The sequence below is a fragment of the Urocitellus parryii genome, chromosome 8, assembly GCF_045843805.1.
Source record: "Urocitellus parryii isolate mUroPar1 chromosome 8, mUroPar1.hap1, whole genome shotgun sequence".
In the NCBI taxonomy this organism is placed as follows: Eukaryota; Metazoa; Chordata; class Mammalia; order Rodentia; family Sciuridae; genus Urocitellus; species Urocitellus parryii.
The window spans coordinates 44,065,365-44,080,000 of NC_135538.1; the positions used below are offsets into that span (position 1 = coordinate 44,065,365).

A 14,636-nucleotide genomic window follows, 5' to 3' on the forward strand; every position below is an offset into this window, starting at 1 on the left:
GAAGTGGGCATAGTCTTATAGGACTGAACTGTCAACTTTGCAAGCCTCAAGTTGTGACCTGTACTTGTAACAGACAAGCTCTGAATCTTAGGTTCCCACTCCCCACTCTTGCATTCAATTAATATAGCTAGGGTGGTTCACAGAACTGAGGGAAACACATTTACCCTTTTCTTTAAAATACTACAGATAACAGCCAAACAAAAGAGATGCATAGGGCAAGGTCTATGGGAAAGGGCACAAAACTTTCTGGGCACACCACTCTCCCAGTACCTCCATGTATTCAGCAATGTAGAAGTTCTTCAAACCCTGTCCTTTGGAGTTTTATGAAGGCTTTATTATGTAGGCATGGTTGATAAATCCTTGATCATTAATAATCAAAGCAACCTTCAAGCCCTTTCTCCTCTCCTTAGAGGTCAAGCAGGATGTGCGGATGTGGTTGAAAGTTCCAGTACTCTTATCACATATTTGGCTCTTCAAGCTATCTTGCAGCCTACCAAGGTTACTAACCTCCTTCAAACAAAAGATTGTCCTATCACCTAGGAAATTCCAAGGGGTTTAGGAGGTCTAGGAGCTCTATGTTAGGAACCAAGGGCAGAGACCAAATGTGTATTTCTTATTATATTGCAGTATCACAGACCCTTCCAGTCTTTTCTGGCCATTGACTTAGGCAAGTATGAACTCAAGAGATAGGAATAGCAAGCCACCCAACTTTTTTGGATTATAGACTATCTTTTTAAGCTTCAATGCATAGATAAAGGAATCTTCCATGGAATTTGTGTTAGCTCATTAGGAACATAATTTGGATTTAAAAAAAAAAACAGACTGAATCAGCACTTATTTTTCTTCTGTGCACATATTTTCCTATGTAAGATAGATGGGTTCCTACCACCCTTCAATCTTCTTACCTCTAATGATTGCATCTCAAAATAGTTACAGCAGACCAAGTGAGTATATGGACAGATTACTGGATCTGAAAGCAAAGCCATATGTGCTGTGAGTGAGCCCCTGCAGTGGGGTAGAACTGCACTGCCTGTATTATGCCTTCTGCAAGGTAGGCAGGCCAAGAGGATGACAGCCTGTATTCAGCAAGTAGGGTCTGGAGTTATCAAGAATATTTGGAGAACAGATGAGTCTGCCTCAGTTTTCCCAGGCTGCATGAATGAGTTCTCTACAAAAATTTAAACTTTCACATCCTAGTTTTTATTTTGTTTTTGTTTTTTTTAACCTGTTCCTGGTATCTGGTGCTAGAATCTATTTCTAAAGTCAAAGTAAGATCACACTAAAATAAACAGGTATCCAGGATACCAGTTTTTAGCTTCTTGTTGGTTTATATAGTATTTACTTCTTATTGCTTCAGGAGAAATCAGGCACAACTCTAAGTCTTAAGTACTAGTCATGGAAGTATCCATGTACTAAATGGTTTGGCCACAGTCGTGTGATAGAAGGCATCAAAGGAACAGAGAGGAGGGATGAGAGTGTTACTATATAGAGACTATGTTGTCATGTGGAATTAAAATTGGGGAAATCTCAGTGGAATCATTAAAATACAGGGACTAAAAGGAAAGTAAAGACCTAGCCCCATAGCACTCTGGTTCTAGTAATCGGCTTTTTTGAAGGCAGAGGAAAAATTAGACAGTGAATAAAATCACAGCATTTAGTATGTGAAATGTTCTAATTGGATCTTGAAAGGTGACCACCAACTTGAAAAAGAAGAGGATCCGCTTTAAAAACAAACCTCAGGTTGTGTGGTGAGCAAAGATGTGCTAGAGGACATAGGTGTTGAAGGAGCTGAGCCCAATGCACTGGGATCAGACTCTAATACCTAAGCAGAGAGCACTTCTGATGCCCATAGGATGCTCTAGAACACAGGGACAAGACAGGAGGAAAAGGACCAAACCCCATTTGGGCCCTGTATATCTGGGGCTCTCCCAAACTGGAGTTCTGTTCACTGGTGTTTTGTGGAGCCACAGGGGAACCAGCCCAAGTTGGGAATAAATTCCATGAGTGAAACTTGTTCTCTTAAAGAAACAAGGGAAATTTCTATTTACAGCAGATTTTGTTCATTATTGTAAATAGAAGTGGAAGTGTTCTAGAGCCTTAAAGAATTGGAAAAGGAAATTTAAAATTAATTTAAACAGACATAAGAGGCTTTGGGGAAGACATAGGGACCAGGGCTCCCATTCTCTTTTAGTCAAGTCTCCTTTGTTCCTTTCCTCCTCCCGCTTTAATTTGTAGTACAACATGCTTAATTTTGAATGCTTTGAATCATCATTTAAAAGTCTGTGCTAGGATAGAAATTTCTAAGCAAATCAATTTATGAGTAAAAAAACTTGAGGTTTCATGGTAAATATTAATATTTACATAACTAATATTATGTGCATAAAAGTCAATCCAAATGAAAGAATAAGTTAAGGTTGTAAAAGAATATGGTTTACTCATTTTTCTCCCTTAAAACCATACAGGTAATATATGCTTTGAACACTAAAAATGATGAGCATGAATCTGCAATTCAAGCCCTAAAAGATGCTCATGAAGAAGAAATCCAACAAATTCTTGCAGAAACAAGAGAAAAAATACTGCAGTATAAAAGCAAAGTAACAGAGGAGTTAGAGCTTAAGAGAAAGATTCAAGTTTTAGAAGCATCCTTAGAAGATCATATAAAAATGAAGCAACAGGCTTTAACAGAATTTGAAGCTTATAAGCATAGAGTTGAGGACATGCAACTTTGTGCAGAAGCCCAGCATGTCCAACGCATAGTAACCATGTCCAGAGAGGTTGAAGAAATTAGAAGGAAATTTGAAGAAAGATTACGGAGCTTTGGACAGCTCCAAATACAGTTTGAAAAAGACAAACGATTGGCATTGGAAGATTTGCGGACTGCTCACAGAAGGGAGATGCAAGAGCTGTTGAAGTCACAACAGGATCACAGCGCCTCAGTAAACAAAGGGCTGGAGAAGACAGAGGAACTACACAGGATGGAGGTGGAGGCCTTAAACAAAACACTTGAAGAGCTAAGGCTTGAAAAGAAAAAACTCATTGAAGATTATGAAGGCAAGTTGAATAAAGCTCAGTCTTTTTATGAACGTGAACTTGATACTTTGAAAAGGTCACAGCTTTTTACAGCAGAAAGCTTACAGGCTAGCAAAGAGAAAGAAGCTGATCTTCGAAAAGAATTTCAGGGACAAGAAGCAATTTTACGAAAAACCATAGGAAAATTAAAGACAGAATTACAGATGGTACAGGATGAAGCTGGCAGTCTTCTTGACAAGTGCCAAAAACTGCAGATGGCACTGGCCACAGCAGAGAGCAATGTTCAGGTAATTCAAGAGTTGTATTCCACACATGAATTCTTTCTCTTTTCTCTTTTAAATATATTTATTTTGTAGACTGGAGAGCACCTAGCTAGTTTAGGATCAGCTTCTTTGCATTCTCATAATTTAAATTTTTCTTTTTTCCATTTTTGCCTTTTCCTTTGTGAGAAAAATCAATGAAGTCATGATTTTTATTACGCTGAACCTGTTCTGTCAGAATCTCAGACATCTAGGGCCTAAAAAGATAAGCTTAAAATTCTATAGATTTTTTATGAAGGTATTTTATTTAAATAACATGTTAATATTTTCCTAAAGTGGTTTGGGAGAGTTAAAACATTGGGCTTAGGGTTTAATTATCTTTTTTCCTTCCTCTTCCAGTGGTCTGCCCATCAAACAAAAATTAATTGTTTTAATGGTTCTTGAAAATAGCTAAAAGTCTCTATAAGTTTTATCTCATTAGCATAATAAGTTTAATAACTTTTAAAAATATCTATGTAGCATAGAATGAATTAGAAAGAGTAGAATAGTCTTTCCTGACTGGGGCATATAATTTGTGCAAATAAAAAGTTATAAATGTCACCATTGTGTACAGATCTAAAACTAGGTATAGTTAAGTAGGAATTTTCAACAAGAGAAAGCTTATGCTTATAATTTAAATAAAGGATTTAACTTAGTGACATGTTTGCATTTTAATATGTCTCTCTAATCTTTCTTAGGTTCTTCAAAAACAGCTTGATGATGCCAAGGAGGGAGAAATGGCCTTATTAAGCAAGCACAAAGAAGTGGAAAGTGAGCTAGCAGCTGCCAGAGAACGTCTACAACAGCAAGCTTCTGATCTTGTCCTCAAAGCCAGTATGTCTGACCATAATTTGTTATAATTATAGCTCAGCTAAAACCAACACTAAAATATTCTTTCAAGACAAAATTTGAATATTTAACAATTTTTTCTGATTTAAAATTTAAACATTTTACTAATATTTTTAAAAAATATTTATATTTTAGTTGTAGTTGGACACAATACCTTTCTTTATTTTACCTATTTATTTTTATGTGGTGCTGAGGATCGAACCCAGGGCCTTGCATGTGCTAGACAAGCACTCTACCTCTGAGCCACAACCTCAGCCCTATTTTACTAATATTTTAAAATTATTTGGACTCTATGTTAAAGGACTCTTGTTATCTTATTAGTGAACCATAAGAAGCAAATATATTTTTGTAGAAAAACTAAGATTTAGCTGGTAAAATCACCAATAAATAAAGCAGTAAAAGAAAAATCAAACATTCTAAGAGACTTTCATCCTTTAAAAGCCTACATTTTAGAGCATTTAAATTAGTTAAACTATATGCAACTTTCATTTGACTTGTTATCAAGGATTGTTTTACATGCTAAAACTGAGTTGTCCATTCTCAAGTGGCTGAGTTGCTCATTTCATAGCCCTTACTAGAGGAGGTAGCTGACTTATGTCAGATCCAAAGTTGTGTTTTGTTGTAGTGTTTAATGTGCCCAGCAAAGCTGATTAACACCTTTTCTGATTTTCATTGGCTTATTGATAAATCACAGATATCTCTTCCCACAAAGTAGTAATTTTTAATAACCTTCAACATGCATCGGGATCACCTGGAGGTTTGTGAAATCAATGATGCTTGGCTTCATCCCTAAGAGTTTTTGACTCACTGGGTCTGGGGCAGACTTTTTTCTCACATGATGTTGGTCCTGCTGGTACTTTGAGAACTACTGCATTAAACCATGCTTTCTATGAGTCTCTGTTTTCAAATTCACATCTGCTCTCTCATTTTACTCCCCTTGCCCATGCATTTTCATTGCCATTTATTTTATTCTTTCATAACTTTGCTGTTCTTACCTGTTTTTTTAATCTAGTCTCTTGTCTAAAACAAATTCAGTCTCAACGAAACTGCTATCTGCCACCTTTGTTCCCTGCATACAAATTCTTTCTCTATTAAAATTAGAAAAAAGAAGAAATTAGAAAAGAACAAATTGCTCATTTTGGCTTCATAGTGTTAGTCTGTGCATCCTCTTACCTTGTTTTACTCCCAGGAGACTTTTACATGAACCAATGAAGAGTTGCTTCTACTTCAGCTTGTGTAGCCTACAATGTTAAAAAAGAAAAAAGACAAGACAGAAACTTATTAGGTACAGAGAGCAACTTCAGTGAAATGAAAATGGACTTTCTAATTTAAATTATTTTAGTTGGATAAGAAACATTCCCATGGTAAATATTTCCATTTTATACAGTGAAGAAACCAAAGAAAAAATTGTACATGCAGACCAATTTATTTTACTTAGGTATAAAGTACAATTGTGTAATTAAATACAAACTGTTTAGTATCACAATAACTGATTTCTAAATTGAAAGGATTTTCTTTTGGGGGGGGCATAGGTCATATTGGAATGCTTCAAGCAACTCAAATGACCCAGGAGGTTACAATTAAAGATTTAGAATCAGAAAAATCAAGGGCCAATGAGAGATTATCTCAGCTTGAGGAGGAAAGAGCTTTTTTGCAAAGCAGAACTCAAAGTTTGGATGAAGAGCAAAAACAGCAAATCCTGGAACTAGAGAAGGTAAAGAATAATAAGATACCCTACCTCAAAAAGGGAGGGGAGAAAGGTCAGTTTTGCTTGTTTTCAGATTTAAAGTATTTGGAGTGTTTACTCCTACTTCCACAGTAACAGTGCATTTCTTACTTCTGCAGTTGTTTTTATTTTTATCATGAGGAAATTTACAAAGCTAGAGTATTCCATAATATGTATATATTCAAAATACTTGGGTAATAATCTAGAATATAAAAACTTAAGACATTTCAACCTATTTCAAGCCAGAAACTGAGTGAACTCTGATTTCAATGGAAGGTGCATTTAGTTAATCAGATTTCTTTTTGTGTTAATTTTTTTTTCAATACTGGAATTGAACCCAGAGCCTCAAGCATGCTAGGCAAGCACCCTACCACTGAATTACATCACCAGCCCTTTTTTTAAAAACTTTTGAGATCTCACTAAGTTGCCCAGGCTGACTTCAAACTTTCTGTCCTCTGTCTCTTCCTCCTGAGTAGCTGGGATTATAGGTATATGCCCCCATGTTCGTCTGCACATACACCTAGGAAATTTTTATACAACTGAAAAGGATGACAAGCATTAAGTTTTGAAAATTCATATATCAGCAAATCAGATTTCTAGATTAAATAAGTCAGATGTTATTTGTAGAGTCATTGCTGAATATTTATTTGTTTTTTTTTCAGATACCCACAGTACCATGTAGGAGTTTTGGTCATCCTTTCCTTTCTCCTTCTCTCAATAACTTAATATATGTGCATACACACAACCTTTCACCTTCCATCCAGTTAAGCTCCATTCCTGTGTATTCTCACAACACATGATGGACACCCCTTTCATAGGACTTATAAAATTATATTCTCAGTGTCTTTTAACATTTTCTTGCCACTAGACTTGTGAGTGCTTAAAGAATATTCAATTGGAACTCAAAATTTTATTGAATAGTATCACTTGAGATAGCTAGTGAGTGAACCATTTTGCATGCTACTTTACATACAGGAGGTCAATCTCTCTTAAACTTCATTTTTTTCGATTTATATATGAGTCTAACTTAATAATGATCTATTTTACTTCTTGATTTAAAATATTTTATTTTACCTCTGCCACCTTGTCACTTTCTGAGTATACCAGTGATCTATTATATTTCAAAAGTAGATCTCATAGCATTCAGTTTATTCAAGTTTACATATTTGTAAGGTGTTCAAATACTAATAGCAGTAATAGAAACTACTGACCTTTATTGGTTTTAATTTAAGAAAGTAAATGAAGCAAAGAGAACTCAGCAAGAATATTATGAAATGGAGTTAAAAAACCTGCAAAATAGATTGGAAGGAGAGGTGACTCAATTAAATGAAGCCCATTCTAAGACTTTAGAAGAATTAGCCTGGAAGCACCATATGGCGATTGAGGCTGTCCACAGCAATGCAATTAGAGATAAGAAAAAACTGCAAATGGTGAGTAAAAATTCAATTTATCATTGTGTTGTAAACTGATGAGAAATCCAACATAGCCTATATTATAGAGGAATAATTTGCTTCATTTTGATGGTTCCTGTCCTATAATCATTCTTCAAATCATAGTTCAAATAGAATCATACATGAAGTTCTTGACATGGGACATAGTTTATTGAACTGATATATGGCATTGTTGTTTTAGTAGAAATACTGGCTTTGATCTTGAACTGTCTCTTCATGAAACAACCAACTAAGTGTACCCTTTAGGAAGTCTCAACTAGTTAAAGCATCTATTTTCCTTTCCTGTGAAAATGACTCAACTAAGTCGTCAGCTTACTAATGATTCTACATAACAGTATTGGCACAGTAAAAAAAAATGAAATATATGACAGACTTTGGCCTTACATGGAGCTCTTTGCTTATTAGCCACATTACCTTGAGCTCTGCGAGCCATGATGTTCCTCTGAGGCTCAAGTTAAAGTGTTGGGTTTCCAGACATGTCCTAGCACATGATGATGAAAAAAATACTGGTTATTAGTATTTCTTATCATGTGGCAGATACTGCCATGATGTTGTACATATATTTTTTCATTTAATGCCATTTTACTGAAGATGGGATGTGCTTAGTCATGTGTCATGTGAAACTAATGAAACTCAGGCCTTGAACTCAGGTTTCATGTATCCCAAACTCCAAGGCATTTAAACACCACCTCATGTAGGCATTTATTAATGATGACTGTTACCTTATATATAGTAGCATTTTGGAGTTTAAAAAGAGCTTTCCTATAGTATATTCCTTAATACTCAAGATTTGGAGATTACTATTATTTTTATTATACAGATAGTTTAATATGTTTAATAAACCCAAATGCAGAGCCACAAACATGGTAAGTAGAACAAGTGGAATATGGATTTAGATCTTCTGCTTCAGTGTTCTTTCCTTTTGTGATACAACTAGTTGGAAAAAATATTTCAAGACCTTAAAAATTTAAAATTCAAGTAAGACTTTCTCTCAGAATGTTATTTCTCCCTAAGCTTATATAGCTAAACACTTATGTACTCTATGCACACTCACTATTCCAGGTCTGACGTGTGCTGCTTTAATCATGTGTGCTGAGTGGCTCTGGATGTTCAGGATTTTATTGTAAAATGATAAATGGTACTTGCTACTTCTGTAATATCTTTGATAGCTATCTTTTACTATTGTTTTTCATTTCAGTACCCCTCTCACTGTATCCTTCTCCTTTCTTATTGGAACATTTAAATGGTGCGTGTCTTGCTTTTAGTCTTTATATCTCTGTATTGTTTTCCGTGCCAGAATCAAATTATCTTTTATCAGTATCATTTTTACTTCATTATTTTACTCTTAATAATTCTTTTATGCACTATATTTTGAGGCCACCCCAGAAGCCTGCCTTAACCCACTTAAATTTCTTAAAGCATGATTGCTATAAGATTACTTGATGTTTCCTATATGTGAACATATTCAAAACATCTGTGGTAGCCTTATTTGTACTCTTCTCTTTTGTCAAAATAACTATTTGTAACTTGCTGCTTCATTTCCCTCCTGCCTTCTTGCTTGTCTGAGTCTAAGCTAAAACCATGTTACTAGAATAGTTTTTAAAGAATATTTAGCTAAAGATGACTTCTCTGCTCCTCATTGTTAAGTTATCCCAAAGGATTATGTTTTTCATCCTAACTAGTTCACCCACCTGAAAGTGAGTACACAGAGAACCCAAGCAGAGGAGTTGACATGCAGGCTTGAGACTAGTGTGCACTGCCTTAGAAAGGCAAAGCAGCTCTTGTGTGGTATCTGGAACTTAGATTTCAGCAAGGTTCTCATAAGAATGACTCATTGTATCTAAACTGTTCATGCATACAATTCCAGATCATAGGTGACCAGCTGCTAACAAAAACCTGGGTACCAAGTATTTCATGAACTTTCCTGGTAGACAGCATTTCACAGTGAATTGTCATAAATTGCTACAAAATTGTATTCAATGTGAAAGTGTTCTTGGAGCTTTGCCTGTCTCCTATAGACCTCAGCTCACATTCCTTTCCCTTTGCTAGTTGTACTTTGAATGATTTTGCTGTAATAAATCAGAGCCACTGTGCAAGGAGTCCTGTGAGTACTCCTAGCATATCACCACGCCTCAGTTTGTCATGGGTACCCTAAAATTGGATCCATTTATTACTCTACTCCCCTCACAGTGTAGGGATGTTGAATATCTTGTGACATTCCATGCTCTTTTTTACCTCCATGGTATATCACTTGCTTTTTCCTCTGCCTTTGCATTCCCTTCTTACTCCACCTCCTTTTCCTTCCTGCTGTAGCCCTTTTAAACCATACTTAGGAATTGCTTTCTTTCTAAAGGTTTCCCTACCAAACGACCTTATCAGTTCCCCATCCATATACTCCTGTACCCTCTCTGTATGTCTAATTCTAACTAATATCTTTAATTACTTGATTTTTTAAATTTATTTATTTATTTTAATTAGGTATATATCACAGCAGAATGCATTTTGATTCATTGTACACAATTGCAGAAGAACTTTTCATTTCTCTGGTTGTACATGATGTAGCGTCACACCATATGTATAGTTTTACATGTACCTAGGGTAATGATATCCATCTCATTCCACCCATCTTTCCTGTCCCCCTGTATCTTTCCCACTTCTCCCTCCCTTTTGCCAAATCAAGGTACCTACCTCCATATTCCACTCCACCCCACCCCAGTTATGACTCAGCATTCACTCATCAGAGAGAACATTCAGTCTTTGTTTTTTGGGGGGGCGGGGGATTGGCTTACTTCACTTAGCATGATATTCTCCAACTCTATCCTAATTTACCTGTAAATGCCATAATTTTATTCTCTTTTAATGCTGAGTAATATTCCGTTGTGTATATACCACAGTTTCTTTATCCATTCATCTATTGAAAGGCATCTAGGTTGCTTCTACAGTTTAACTATTGTGAATTGAGCTGCTATAAACATTGATGTGGCTGCATTACTATAGTATGCTGATTTTAAGTCCTTTGTGTATAGACTAAGGAGTGGGATAGCTGTGTCAAATGGTGGTTCCATTTCAAGTTTCCTAAGGAATCTCTCCATACTGCTTTCCAGATTGGTTACACCAATTTTCAGTCCCACCAGCAATGTATGAGTGTGCCTTTCCCCCTGCATTCTCATCAACACTTATTGTTGTCTGTATTCTTGATAACTGCCATTCTGACTGGTGTGAAATGAAATGTTAGAGTAGTTTTGGTTTATGTTTCTCTAATTACTATAGATGTTGAACATTTTTTTCCATATTACTTCATTCTTGAGCTTATTAAAGGCAGCCACTATGTCTTAATACGTTTGTTTCCCAAGTATTAAATAGCACACCTGGCAAAGAGTAGGTAGTCTTGAGTAAGTATCAGTTTTACTGGTTTTGCTATTCAGTGTCTTAATTTTGAACATGCTAATACTCTACTGTTATTTCTATATTAGACATCTGAGTTCCAGAAGTGTTACTGGATTTGTTTAAATGTAAACATAAAAGAATTCTGAATTCTGTAGAATAGTAATGTTTTCTTTATTCATCAAATTATCATTGAAATCATACTTCTCAGTTTTTTTACTATAACAATTTAAACCAGCTATATATTCTTTCTATTCAAAAAACTACTTAATGGCTATATCATATGTGATTGAATGGTAGAATCTAAGCTACTGGGATTGAGCAGAGTCGCTGTTAATTCTGATACTGTTTAAAGGTAAGGCTAATTTGAAAATTGTCAAAATATAAGACAGAAAAGTCTTTCTTGGAATCTTAAGTTTATAATGTTTTCAATATTGTTTATTTTCTAATATTTCTTTTTCTAAGGAATTAGAGGAACAATATAAAAAGGAAAAACTAAACCTGGAAGAGGATAAAAATCAGCTTCAACTAGAGCTAGAAAACCTGAAGGAAGCCCTGGAAGGCAAGCTGAATACAGCTAATCAAGAGGCAAGAATTCTTTAGGCCTATCCCCTACACTATATATGTTTTTAATAATAACTTACTCTGGTGACACTGTGTAGGTAGTGAAGGTAACATATCTAGGACAAAAATAATTTAAAAATCTTGATGCTTAATTTTTCATGAGTTTTTTCTTAGAAGGTAAAAATTTACTATCAAAAACATTAAACCAAGTTGGTTTTCTAGGGAAGAGTAAACAAAGGAGAATATTACCTTACTGGGAAATAAATGGAAGAGGCGCGTCTTCTCTTTTGCAAAATCTTCCCTATCATATGTCTGGTTTTTAAAAAGAGAAATGTTTTAAGTTCTATATAATGGTATCTAAAATAAATTTTAAGGGGCTGGGATTGTGGGTCAGTGGTAGAGCATTTGCCTGGCATGTGTGAGGCCCTGGGTTCGATCCTCAGCACCACATATAAATAAATAAAATAAAAGATCCATTGTCAACTAAAAAATATCAAAAAATAAAATAAATTTTAAATTTTCAAAGAAAATATCATTTATCCTGGAAAAGAAAAGGATATGATAAAAATGTTATCACAAATTTATGAATAAAATCAATGTAAAGACTTTTTTAAAATCACAACGTTTTTCATCCCTTCTCTTTCCCTCTTTTGCCAGGTTGAGGCTATGGGCTAGAAAGGCCTTCATCCTCTCTTCTTCCCTTTCTTTCCTTTAATTCTTCGTGTAGCTTGTTGTGTGATCTTCCTCAGACTCTTGACACTTCTTATCTCTTCTGACCTCACCAGCATCAGCTTCCCCAATAGCCTTCAAGTCCGCTTTCTCATCACTCCACTTCTTCCCACAGAAACCACACCAAAAAAAAAAAAAAAAAAAGAAACCACACCAAAATGCATGAGTGCCCCTGAGCAGGCTATTAATTTTCACTCAGTGGTGTTATTTTTTTTTTTTTTAGTTGTAGTTGGACACACTACCTTTATTTCACTACATTCATCCAGAGAAAGGACTAAGTGCTATATTTGGAAAGGATGGAGTAGTAATCAGACTGTTACTGAAATCAGCCCAGCCCATTTTGCACACCTCTCTCAGCAGAACATGATCCTTGGAGTTACTGAATACTGCTCTCATTAGAAGACACTTTACTGACCATCTGTGTTTCTCATGCAGGCCCGCAGGGTTCTTTTCTCAATTCTAAATGGCTTATCTAAGTGTTCCTCCAACCTACATTCCTTAATTTCACTGAGGAGACATCTAGTAAATATGTGACTTATGTTCCTTCTGGCTACATTTTCAATTATGTTTTAGCACCCTACTAGTGTTTTGATGTCACTTTAGATTGACTCCCCAAGCATCTGCCTGACTCATTCCTCCATATGCTTGTACTTTCCCTTCAGTCTGGGACATCTTTTCTCTTGTCCTGCTTTGCTGACTAGGATCTCCAGAGATAGTAAACATTCTTATTTGGCTTCCTGCTATTAAAGGAACCATATCAACATTTCCCAGTTAACCCAAAATGCTTCTCCAGAGTTCTGTTTTATAAGAGCCCTTTATCAGGTCAGGGAAATTCTCTTCCAATTCTAGTTTTATAATTTAAAAATATCATGAATAGATGTTGAGTTTTCTATACCTATTAAGATCATACTTTTTTCTTAATTAATGTTCTACTTTAATTAGTTTCCTCATATTAAATCAACATTGAATTTATACATTATTGATATAATGTAAGATTCTGTTGGTTAATACCTGTTTGGGGATTCCTGAGCCCATATTTGTAATATTGCTTTGTATTTTTCCTTTTTCATATCTTCCTTTTCTGGTTTTCAAGTCAAGATTATACTGGCCTTATAAAATTAAATAAAACACATGCCTTCTTCTGTTCTCTGGAAGAGTGAGATTGAAATTATTTTTTAACCTCATTTGCATTGTGGTTAGAAATTGTGGTTTGCATGAAAGCAGTTTTTGAAACTTGTTTAAATTAGCTTTGTGACCTAGAACATGAAAGTGTTCTGAATGATTTCAGTCATTTAATGCAGTGAATACTATGTCTATCCATAAAATTAAGATTTTAAACTATTTTTTCAAATCTTCTCTATTCTTTCTGATACTTATCTCCTTTGTTTTTTCCTGAGACTGACAAATTCATTTTATTTTAAAATTAATGTTTTTTATTGGTTGTTCAAAACATTACAAAGCTCATGGCATATCATCTTTCATACATTTGATTCAAGTGAGTTATGAACTCCCATTTTTACCCCAAATACAAATTGCAGAATCACATCAGTTACACATTCACATTTTTACATAATGCCATATTAGTGACTGTTGTATTCTGCTGCCTTTCCTATCCCCTACTATCCCCCCTCCCCTCCCCTCCCATCTTCCCTCTCTACCTCATCTGCTGTTGTTCAGTTCTCTCCCTTGTTTCCCCCCCTTTCCCCTCACAACCTCTTGTATGTGATTTTGTATAACATTGAGGGTTTCCTTCCGTTTCCATGCAATTTCCCTTCTCTCTCCCTTTCCCTCCCACCACTCATCTCTGTTTAATGTTAATCTTTTCCTCATGCTCTTCCTCCCTGCTCAGTTCTTAGTTGTTCTCCTTAAATCAAAGAAGATATTTGGCATTTGTTTTTTAAAGATTGGCTAGGTTCACTTAGCATAATCTGCCCTAATGCCATCCATTTCCCTGCAAATTCCATGATTTTGTCATTTTTAGTGCTGTGTAATACTCCATGGTGTATAAATGCCACATTTTTTAATCCATTCATCTATTGAAGGGCATCTAGGTTGGTTCCACAGTCTAGCTATTGTGAATTGTGCTGCTATGATCATTGATGTGGCAGTATCCCTATAGTACGCTCTTTTAAGGTCTTCAGGGAATAGTCCGAGAAGGGCAATAGCTGGGTCAAATGGTGGTTCCATTCCCAGCTTTCCCAGGAATCTCCATACTACTTTCCAAATTGGCCACACCAATTTGCAGTCCCACCAGCAATGTACAAGTGTACCCTTTTCCCCACATCCTCACCAGCACTTATTGTTGTTTGACTTCATAATGGCTGCCAATCTTACTGGAGTGAGATGGTATCTTAGGGTGGTTTTGATTTGCATTTCTCTGACTGTTAGAGATGGTGAGCATTTTTTCATGTACTTATTGATTGATTGTATGTCCTCCTCTGAGAAGTGTCTGTTCAGGTCCTTGGCCCATTTGTTGATTGGGTTATTTGTTATCTTATTGTTTAATTTTTTGAGTTCTTTGTATATTCTGGAAATTAGGGCTCTATCTGAAGTGTGAGGAGTAAACATTTGTTCCCAGGATGTAGGCTCCCTATTTACTTCTCT

The 14,636-nt window shown here is 35.5% G+C and overlaps 1 protein-coding gene across 3 annotated transcripts in view; it reads left to right on the forward strand.

Annotated features, from left to right (window-relative positions):
- Positions 1 to 14,636, forward strand: part of Fam184a (family with sequence similarity 184 member A) — a 132,096-nt gene that overhangs the window by 51,778 nt on the left and 65,682 nt on the right. For 2 of the 3 annotated variants that reach the window (XM_077802095.1, XM_077802096.1), the window contains exons 1-5: positions 2,664 to 3,317; positions 4,028 to 4,163; positions 5,711 to 5,892; positions 7,137 to 7,334; positions 11,205 to 11,327. In XM_077802095.1, coding sequence (XP_077658221.1) covers positions 2,664 to 3,317; positions 4,028 to 4,163; positions 5,711 to 5,892; positions 7,137 to 7,334; positions 11,205 to 11,327 — 1,293 coding nt within the window. Of the gene's footprint in view, positions 1 to 2,462; positions 3,318 to 4,027; positions 4,164 to 5,710; positions 5,893 to 7,136; positions 7,335 to 11,204; positions 11,328 to 14,636 lie in introns of those variants that run through there. The other variant, XM_026394081.2, reaches the window with a different exon arrangement.